This window comes from Solanum lycopersicum, chromosome 10 (genome assembly GCF_036512215.1).
Source record: "Solanum lycopersicum chromosome 10, SLM_r2.1".
In the NCBI taxonomy this organism is placed as follows: domain Eukaryota; kingdom Viridiplantae; phylum Streptophyta; class Magnoliopsida; order Solanales; family Solanaceae; genus Solanum; species Solanum lycopersicum.
The window spans coordinates 20,231,661-20,242,288 of NC_090809.1; the positions used below are offsets into that span (position 1 = coordinate 20,231,661).

Below are 10,628 nucleotides of genomic sequence, written 5' to 3' on the forward strand. Positions count from 1 at the left end.
AGATATAAATGCTCGGTTATTTTACAACAGATAAACTTGTGGGTTCATAGTTGCATTTGAAAATTTTCAAATCATGAGTTGAAATTCTCAAATCATACTTTTTGAGAATTTGGAATTGCATCTCATAGTGCATGATCAACGCGAGATGAAGTGTTCAAACTCATTTCATTTCATAATTTTATATGATGAATTGAAATCACAAGTTCATTTCATAATTTTATATGATGAATTGAAATCACAAGTCCAAAATGCTTAGGACCCATTTGACCATATATTTTTCAAAGTAAATTTTGGAAATTTTTTGACAAATAGTGTTTGTTCATAAATTTGTCATTATTTGGTAAATAACCCAAATTCCTAAATGCTAGAAAAAAAATAGTATTTTGATCAAATCTCAATATTTGAAAACTTTCAGAAGTTCAAATTCTACCCCAAAATTTTTTATATATATAAAAACAACATCTATAATAGTTGTTTGCGCTATATTACATAATTTTTTTTACGTAAACACCAAAAGATCGATGGAATATTAAGTGAATATGAAAGTAATGTTGTAGTTATTAATGAAAATGACGAACAACCGCTTAAGGTAACAAAGTCACGTGTTTCGTCTATCGAATGATGATCATTGGACAAACTCTGAACTATCCCATTGCTTCAGTGTCATGGACAACACTTGTTATTTGTTGCAATTATGATTTTTGGTTCAACTTGTTACAAAGTCATGAATCTTGTTATTCCATCTTGCTTTATAAACTTATAATTAGTTTTGATAATTTTTATAACTTATTGGTATAAATCACAATTTAAAAAAATAAAATGTGTTTTCCAAATAGTATGGTCAAATTTATGATGTTAAAAAGGGTAATATTGGGCAATAAAAAGAAGTGTCAAGTCTCCCATGTGCATCTCCGGATTCAGGGATTGTAAATCAAATAAACTTTCTTCCTCTATGCACTTTGCTCTTTCACTTGGTGAAGCCTATCTCATTGCCTCTCTTTCTCTCTGTCTAGGGTTTTCTCTTCCCCAGATAACTTTTCAGCAACTCAATCTTGCTTTATATGTTTAGATTTCAGTCACAATGAGAATTTTTTGGACTTGATATACTTGCTTATTTATTATTCTCTTCTGTTTGATTTGAAGAAAAGATTTGGATATTCTTGTTTGTACTATGACTTCTACAGTTCCAGCAAAGTCTAATAACCCACTTCACAACTTTGATTTGCCATATTTGAAATGGAAGAAGAATCAGCATTCAAACAATCACCAACGCCGCCGATCCAATAAGCTTTCTTCAGATTCATCTTCCCCCTCGCCGCAGCGTCACTCTCCAATGCGTGAATCCATGGCGGCGGCGGCGCGTCAGTCTCCTATGCGTGATTCTGTTGCACGCCAGTCTCCCATGCGGGAACCTATTCCGGGGTTTCGTCAGTCTCCCATGCGCGAGTCATCCTCTCCGATGCGTGATTTGGTTGTGGCAAATCACCGGTCTCCGATGCGTGATTCTTTTGTGGCGTCTCGCCGATCTCCAATGAGTGATTCTGTTGTGGCGTCTCGCCGGTCTACGATTCATGATTCGAATGCGGCGGCATCTCGACGGTCTCCGATGTCTGAGTTTGTTGCTGCGGCTCGCCAGTCTCCGATCTCGGAATCCATTACGGCGTTTCGCCAGTCTTCCATGCGTGATTCCGTGCCTCCACGTCAGTCTCCGATGAGGGAGTCTGTGCCGCCGCGTCAGTCTCCAATGCACTGTGAATCTGTTCCTGAATCGGACAAGGACACAAGTGTTGTTAAGTATCGTAGACATTCACGAATTTCAGCACCTGAGAGTACGAAGAAAGGGATCTGTGAGAAATCAGATAAGAACCATAAAGTTTTAGAGGTGGATGCGGCTGGGAGTAAAGAAGGTAGATCGAAAATCTTGCTCAAAATCCCTCGGAAAAATCATGAAGAGCATAGGGGTGATGAATCTCAAGAGGTTACTGCAGAAGAGGAGGCTGCTGAAGATACAGCACTAAAAACGTGGAATCTGAGACCCAGAAAGGCTGTACAAAAGTCATCAAATCTGAATGGAGGTCCATTTCGAGCCAGTGGATCGGCTATACAGGAGAACAAATTTCAATCGCCTCACATGAATGTGAACAAGCCACAAAATAGTGAATCCAACCCTCCGAAGAAGGAAAAGAGGCCTAGGTTTTCGATAGCCCTCTCCAGAGAAGAGATTGATGAAGATATATATGCTATGACTGGATCAAAGGCTACAAGAAAACCTAAGAAGAGAGTGAAGAATGTTCAGAAACAACTTGATGTGAGAATTTATTATCACTTTTCTCTGTCTATATAAATTTCTGGTTATGAAATGATCTGAATTTCTTTTCTTACTTCCTTCTTTGCAGACCCTCTTCCCTGGTTTATGGCTAACTTCAATAACTCCTGATTTGTATAAAGTTTGTGAAAATGTTCCAAAGGTATGGTTCACTGTTCAATAAAATTACATCTCTTTGTATTCTCACTATGTTTTTAACAACCTGATTTTCCTTGCAGGGTTAAAAGGAATCCTTCAAAGTTGGTGGTTGTCCTTCGAATGTCCTTTGCTTTTTGTGGAAGTTTGAAGGTGATGGCTTCCAAATTTTATGATTTCATTTGGAGGTATAATCAGTTCTTATCTGTAAAAGAAAGATGAAAAGGAAGAATAAACCTTTTTTTCCTAGCACTAGTTTTTCATTAGGTTTCAGAAATAGCTGCTGAAGTTTTTTTTATGATAACGAAAGCTGAAGTTTAGTTCTTTGATTTCATATCCATAGTTGCAGATGTAAATATGGCTTTCTAACAAATTATTGGAAATTCTCTTTTGATATCCCAATGCTGTTTATACTTGTTTCAATTGTCCTTTTCTTGGTTGCCTTTATTCTATATATATATTGTAGTGGAAGGTCATTTGTCAAGATGCAAGGATAGTGTCCTTTATTCCTTTTTCCTTTCCAGATGAAAATGATGCAAATATTTTTACGGGTGGCTGATACATGATCTTAATTCGATCAAAATAGTTTGTCAAAGGACAGCTTCTTGATTTGGTTTTCTGAATGAATTTTTTGTTGTGGGTTTTGGATTTTTTTAAGGTTCAGGAATATGAGACTTCCAGCCTTAAAAGTTGTTATCCAACACAAATTCTCTTCTCCCAAAAACATTATTTGAGAGGTAGGAGGCAGTTATAAGCTGATATATGTGAAGGAGGGACCATTTTGAATCCTTCATTTTAAGCATCATCATCCATCCCACTTGAGTAACAATCAGTATATCTGTTGAAGTAGGTCAGTGGGAGGTAATTCCTTTTGAATATATCAAAGTAAAAATGTTTTCTTGCATCTTGAGCTGCTACATATTTGTACGTTACAACTTACTCATGGTTTTAGGCAGCCTTACACTGGACCTGGCTTGGTTAAGTTACGAAGATGAAGAACATCATCCAGGTTCCAACTTTGTGTATTTTTCTCATAATAGAGGTTTACTTCTCATCATAAACATTATTATTTCTTCCCCTGCTTCATTCCTGATCATCTCTATGTTCAGGTTGCAACATACTGTGTGATTGTATGATTGCAGATTTAGGTGTTTGGGCACACATGCTTTGTCATTCTCTTTCCCCTCTTTGTGCATCTGGGTGGGTGGGTGGGTGGGGGGATTGGCTTAATTAGAGATGATATATAAACCTGTCATCCTCTTGTTTAGAGTTGCAATTTACTCTTCTAGTTGTTTAGTGCTTGTGCTAGACAACGTTTACAGTAGAGTACTCAAGGTATAGAACAGTCTATTATGAAGTAAGCAAGGTAATTAAAAGCGATTTCTTGATTGTTTTGAAGCCATGAAGCCAGGGGCGCTTAACTTCTGAGAAATGTGCGCGCTTCAAACAGTGAAATGCAATATTATCTTGAGAAGTAGCAGCCAACTATTGAATCTTATCTCTGAGGAGTTGGATTGATATCAGCATTTGAAAATTAATTCTTATAGTACGATTATATTGTGTTAATTGTCTCTCAGTTTATGTGTTCTGCTTCAATTAATTGTAAGCATCATTGCATGGATTTGTCGCTTTTTCGCGCAGTTTGTTTTTAAAAGCATCGAAACATGGGATAAGAGGGTGCATTTGATACGAAGGTACGAAGGAACTGTTCTTCAAGAAAATATTTTCTTTCTAAGCAAAAGGTTTTTGTTGTGTTAGATTCTGAAGTTAATGCAAAATGTTCTCTAAACTATTTATATGAAGTTAAGCACAAACAAATATGAGTATGCGCAGGAAGATGCACTTCCCCATGTAGAGTTTATAACAACAGAGAGCTACTAACCTTTTAATTTAAAATTAAAAAAAATGTATTTAAGTGTTTGTCAATTCCGAAAATTACAATTTAATTAGAACACTCATTCATACGTTTAGAATATGAAAAGTCCCATTGGGACAATATTTTTCTTCAATTGTAACAGCTACTTTTAATAATAACACCATCCCACAAATGGAGAAAAAAACTTGAAAGAAGAAAAATAACAGAACATTAAGTATTTTTTTTAGAGTTTTTGGTAAAAAAACATTCTTCAACTATACCTCAAACATAAACTACATCTTTAAAGTATCATTTTTAGCCGAACAAAATCCTTTTGTTAGATATTGTTAAAAAATTAAGGGATCTTACGAAAAAATGAGTAGTTAAGTTGACTATCAACAGAAGTTTTTTTGCAAAATTTTATTACTTTCTACAAGTTCTTTAACAAATAAATCTTAGACATTGTTACTCATGGAGACTAAAAATGATTGGAAGGTGTGAGTGCACATGATTTGTCTTTTTCGTGACGAAAAGAAGTTGGAGATTAATTATTTTACCTTTTACTTAACCAATTAAATTAATAGATTTTTGGGTCAATTTAATATCGAAGTGACCAAAATATTGATTGTCTCCTATTTGAGTTTCGTTTTACATTATTAGAAGCGGAAGTCTCTAACAAATGTCGCTTCTAGCATATTTAATTGAGAAGAAACATATATAAACTAATAATATTTTTAATTAAAATTACATCAAAAATGAATTATAAAACGGTCAAATTAAAAGATTTTGCATAATTCTTAACTCAATTAAAAAAAGTTAGGATAATATTCTTGGCATATTTAAGAACAATAATTAGGAAGGGACAACTTAATTTTTGTGGGATATATCAATTAGTTTTCTGATAAATTTAATTTGAAGGACGAAAATTGTTTACTTTCAAATATTTGAAGGATGTTTTCTCCTAAAAATTATATTTTAAGGATGTAGGTTAAGTTTGGGATATAGTTAAACAATGTTTTATGCTAAAAATGATACTTTAAGCATGTAATTAAGTTTGGAGTATAGTTGAAGGATGTTTTTGGCCAAAAACTCTATGCGTAAATAAAAACTAAAGTATATATTTAAATAGTTTTAAATGTAGTTTGTAAATATTGAGATAAAGACATCTCAAAATACATTAAACCTGGTAAATGTCGATAATTATATAAATCATGCATAAAATTCATATATGTCGAACCAAAGAGAGTCAGACATTAATAGTATTAATCATTCAAGTCTTTCCTCCTATATTACGTCGTTTTGATTAAGTTGTGAATCATCACTTGTATTTGTTACTAAAACGATCTCCAATTAAGTAATTTTTAAAAATTGTTATGTTTAAATAAAATTAAACTATATAATTTAATCATTTTAAAATGTAATTTATAAAATATTGAGACAAAGACGACTCAAAACACATTACACTTGGTAAATATCAATAGTTATAGAACTCATGCATATAGTTCATATGTGTCGAACCAAAGAGAGTGAGACATTGATATTATTAATGATATAACTTTTATCTCCTATATTATGTCAATTTAATAAATTATGAATCATCACTTATGCTTGTTGTTAAAATGACCTCCAACTATGTAATTTGTTTAATTATTATGTTTCAATAAAATTAATCTATATGAATAAATAATTTTTAAATGTACTATATAAAATATTGGGATAATGACAACTCAAAACACATTGGACCTAATAATTGTCAATAGTTATAAAAATCATGCGTATAGCTCATGCATGTCGAACCAAAGAGAGTCATATATTAATAGTATTGATCATTGATAGTATTGATCAAATTAGACTTATCTCCTATATTACATTGATTTAATGAATTGTAAATCATTACTTGTATTTATTACTAAAATGACCTCCAATTAAGTAATTTTTTTAGTTATTATATTTAAATAAAATTAAACTATACATTTAAATAATTTTTAAATGTAATTTGTAAAATGTTTAGATAATGACAATTCAAAATACACTAGACCCGATAAACATTCACAATTATAGAAATCAAGTGTATAGTTCACATATGTCGAATCAAAGAGAACAAAATATTAATATTATTAACCATACATGTTTTATCCCTATATTAAGTCGATTTGATAAATAATGAATAATTACATATATTTGTTACTAAAATGACTTTCAAATTCTAATTAAGTATTTTTATTATTATTATGTTTAAATAAAATAAATTATTGTTAAGTAAATTCAGTTAACGCAAATATTTTGACCATAATATGTTGTAATATCACTTAAGTAATTTTTTTTTATTATAATCCAATCAGCAAGAATATAATGTGATTCAAAAGATATTTTTTTTACTATTGATGTCATAATTATTATTTTTAAAACATAATTGAAAATATTTTTTTCACAGATTGGGTCATCTAATCTACTAATGATCAATGTGATATTTGGTAGAATTTGTGGTACTTAGGGATTCCGTAGTACATAATTGATTATGGAATCCTCAATAATTGATGCAATTAATTATTTTTAATATGTTGGAAATTGATGGAAGAATATAGAGATCCCAAGAACGGATTCCCCAAAAATATATTTAATTTTTAAGTTAAAAAGGTAAGAATATCTAAAAAAAACCAGTTTATAGTATGAATGAGTCTTTTACTATTCTGGTCAAATTATGCCAAAATTTTCTAGCCAAAAGGATTTTTCCTATAACAACATACCCATTGTAACAACATATTTTGTATTTGCACAAGTGGGTTACGAGGAGGATAAAGTGTGTGAATTTTACTACAACCTCGTAAAGATGTATTATTTTTGAAAGATCCTTAATTTAAATTAAATCAAATATCCAAATAATTTGCAAACGAGAATAAATAAAATGTGATATTTGAAGCATAAGAGCACGGTATATCTGAAGAATGAATAAACTATTAACTATATGGAAAATTGTTTGGAATGACAAACTAATAATCAAATTAAATGTTATAATCACACTTTGATTTAATTCTGTCTTGTAGCAAACCGTTTGTCAGTCACCTTTCTCCCTCAAACTCTCGCTCGCCACTCTCCCTCTCTCGCTCGCTTCCTCTCACTTTAATACAAACACAAGTGTATTAAATGTGTTTTTGTTTGTATAAAGCGAGAAAAAAATTGTATATATACATATATTTTTGTTTTCCTCTCTCCCCTCTCCCAGATTTTGCTTGCCACCCTCGCCTCAATCGTTTACAAACAGAAATGAAATGTTTAAATTGTGTTTATATTTGTATAAAGCGAGAGAAAATTGTATATACACTTGGAAATACATATATTTCCGTCCTACACACTTGTAGTTATATAATACAAATATTCCTCTGCCAAATTTCTTTTGTCTTTCTCTCTTTCTCGTTTTATACATACACAAATTACACAATTGATTTGTATACAATACTTTCTTTTGTACATGTATAGTGAATCAAACAATTGGTTTCTTTGTATATGTATAGCAAACTATACATATTTATGTTTGCTATGGAGTGCAATTGTGCAAACATTGATATAACATACAAATAGGAATTTTGTGTTTGCTATATATGAAAGTTGTTCTTAACTATAATGCTAATACCATAGGCAAAAATAGAAGTCTAAGGGGTCGTTTGGTAAAGTGCATAAGAATAATGCAAAATTATGGAAGCATTATTTCTTATACAATGTTTGGTTGATGCATTAGAAATAACAAATCTTGCATAATTTCTATTAGAAAATATGTGTTTACAAATATACCCTTCACACTTCCTTTGCAACAAAGTTCTTTGCTAAAACATCAAAAAAAAAATATGTGCTAAAACACCATTAACTCTTCTTCGTCTATTTTTCAAAATTAATATTAAGTAGATGTACTATTGCGTTAAAATATTTTTATGAAAAGTTGGCAATAATTTTTTAATCAAATATATCGTTACAATAGTAAAATTGTATTAAATTATATTGAAATTAGATACTTTTTTATAAGGAAAAGATACTTAATAGGTCATAAAGTCTATTAAGACACCAAAAAATAAAAGACACCGAAAAACAAATCAAAATAAAAGCAAAAACTTATGACAACAAAGAAAATGAAAAGACTTTTTATGGATAGTTTTGTTATTTAATCTAATGCAAGTATTAAATGTTGTGTATTACTAATACTTAGAATTTCTTGGTATTAATACACAACCTAATACACAATAGAGTGTATAACTGATGCTTGCAATAGTTATACATAGCATGAAAAGTGTACCAAACAAGGTACTACTAATACACATCTAATGCATGCATTATATTTTCTAATACACTCTACCAAACGACCCCTAAGTATGATCATGAAGTCTATTAAGCAGGAAAGCGAGAGAGAACACTCAATTACCACCTAAACTTTTATCTTTATCAACAACTTTCAAACCCTATTTTCTAAGGTAATGTTTTACAAGATACAACATGTCATATCTAATTACATGCCCTCAATACTTCTTTGTCTTATCTCTCTATTTTTCTTGATGCTCACCATTGGCTATCTCTGACACTTCTCTAGTGGAGCAACTACACTTCTCCTCTATACATGTATAAATTATTTCAGGCTCGCTTTTCTCATCTTGTCCACTACGGTAGTCACTCTTACCTTCTTTATGATATCTTCATTCCTAATATTATCTCTCTTAGTATGTCCACACATTCATCTTAACATCCTCATATTATAGGGCAATGGAAATATCATAATATAGTGACTTTGTCTTTAAAGTGTAGTTTCGCACCTTACTCATCATGTTATTGTCACGCCCCGAGCCTACACCCTGGACGTGGCTGACACCAATGACCATTGTTGGCATTGAGAGACCCCTTGGTCTGACTTACTTAACTCAACGAAAGACTTAACTCAGTAAATAGCAAGAATCATTCACACAAGAATATCTTAAAATAAACTGTCTTGGCCAAAGCGACACTCAAGTCTCAAAATAAAAATATCTGAAATAAAGAAGACTCAACTGAACAATCTGACTATCTGTCTATGAAACCTTTAAAAGTACTATGATGAATGTTGGGAAAAACCCACAACATTCTATTAATGAAAATACTGGAAAGCAATAACAAGGATCCTCCTGAATGAAAGGAGGCTCACCAATTGACTCTGAGCTGCTCACTGGATCAATGGTGCGCCTAATGCTGATCCTAATTACCTGCGTCTGCATCATAATACGATCCAGGACAACTGACATCAGTACATTGAATGTACGAGTATGCAAGTTGGAATGCTAACAACACTTAAGCTTGAAATAGAGTAAGAACAAACACGTACCTTGACTCTGCTCAACTCATGGATAACTACTCAATTCAATATAATGCAATTTAAAAGTAATGCGCAATATAAAGAGAACAGTCTGGAACATGCTGAAACTTCTGAATGTATGCAAGATACAATTAACTCTAACATTTATTAAAAATACAAGTAAATTGATATATATAAGAATACAATAACTTTTTTGGGAGTTTCTCTAACTAACAACCATCACTTAAGAGTTATAGTGATGATAAAACGATCTACCTCTCGCTGCCAGTGCATCCTATATCTGACTAATGGTATAAAACCTGAACTGCCTAATGGATCCACTAGTTTACTATGAAAAGGGTTCATCTAAAAAGTATGAACCTTTTCTACTCATAGTGGATACATGATTTATGGGGGGCTGTGAGTTGTATGAACTCCTCCCCATATCGGTGCTCAATACTACTTCCAAATTATGCTGACTCTTATATTTAATAAAAACATACCGATTCTGTGGTTTTGAGATTGGTGCTCAAGATACTTAGCTCAAACATATCTTGGAAATCATAGTTCCCCTGCTTGCTTCTTTTAGAAAGCTATAGTTCTTTTCTGAAACCTCCTTGGAAATCAAAGTTTCCTTTCTTGTTAAATGTTAAAACATTTTAAGTCTCTTTGGAAATACTTATTCCTCATATACATTACAACAAAAGAAGTTCAAATTACTTTTTACTTAGCTTGAAACTTGAGCCTTAAAACAAAGTTAAAATGTTTAAATAAGACTCATGAAAACCTTTAAAAACTTTACATTGCTTACTTCTTGAATTTAGACTTCACTCTTAACTTCCTTGACTTTGATCTTAACTTTTCTTGAATTGTATAATGAATTCAAGGATCATGATCTCAAGTTTATGGATGATTTCATGATGCTAAGATGTACTTTAGAGTGTTGAAATCAACTAGGAATAAAGGTACATCACTTAGGAACTTGTACAAAAAGATAGGGAAAA

General features: G+C 31.7%; 1 protein-coding gene across 9 annotated transcripts; it reads left to right on the plus strand.

Annotated features, from left to right (window-relative positions):
* The first annotated feature begins 823 nt into the window (after window positions 1-823).
* On the plus strand, window positions 824-4,218 carry LOC101254949 (uncharacterized). 9 transcript variants are annotated; one of them, XR_743422.4, is made up of 6 exons: window positions 831-2,308; window positions 2,397-2,468; window positions 2,545-2,649; window positions 3,120-3,322; window positions 3,414-3,470; window positions 3,861-4,218. XR_743422.4 is itself a non-coding variant. In XM_004248474.5 (3 exons), the coding sequence occupies exons 1-3, from the start codon at window positions 1,172-1,174 to the stop codon at window positions 2,548-2,550; spliced, it is 1,215 nt and encodes a 404-aa protein (XP_004248522.1). In that variant the 5' UTR covers window positions 824-1,171; the 3' UTR covers window positions 2,551-2,863. The 9 variants fall into 9 exon arrangements, 1 of the variants encoding a protein (XP_004248522.1); XR_743427.4 differs by having other exon boundaries at window positions 3,120-3,311; XR_011211842.1 differs by having other exon boundaries at window positions 3,126-3,322.
* Window positions 4,219-10,628: the final 6,410 nt, after the last annotated feature.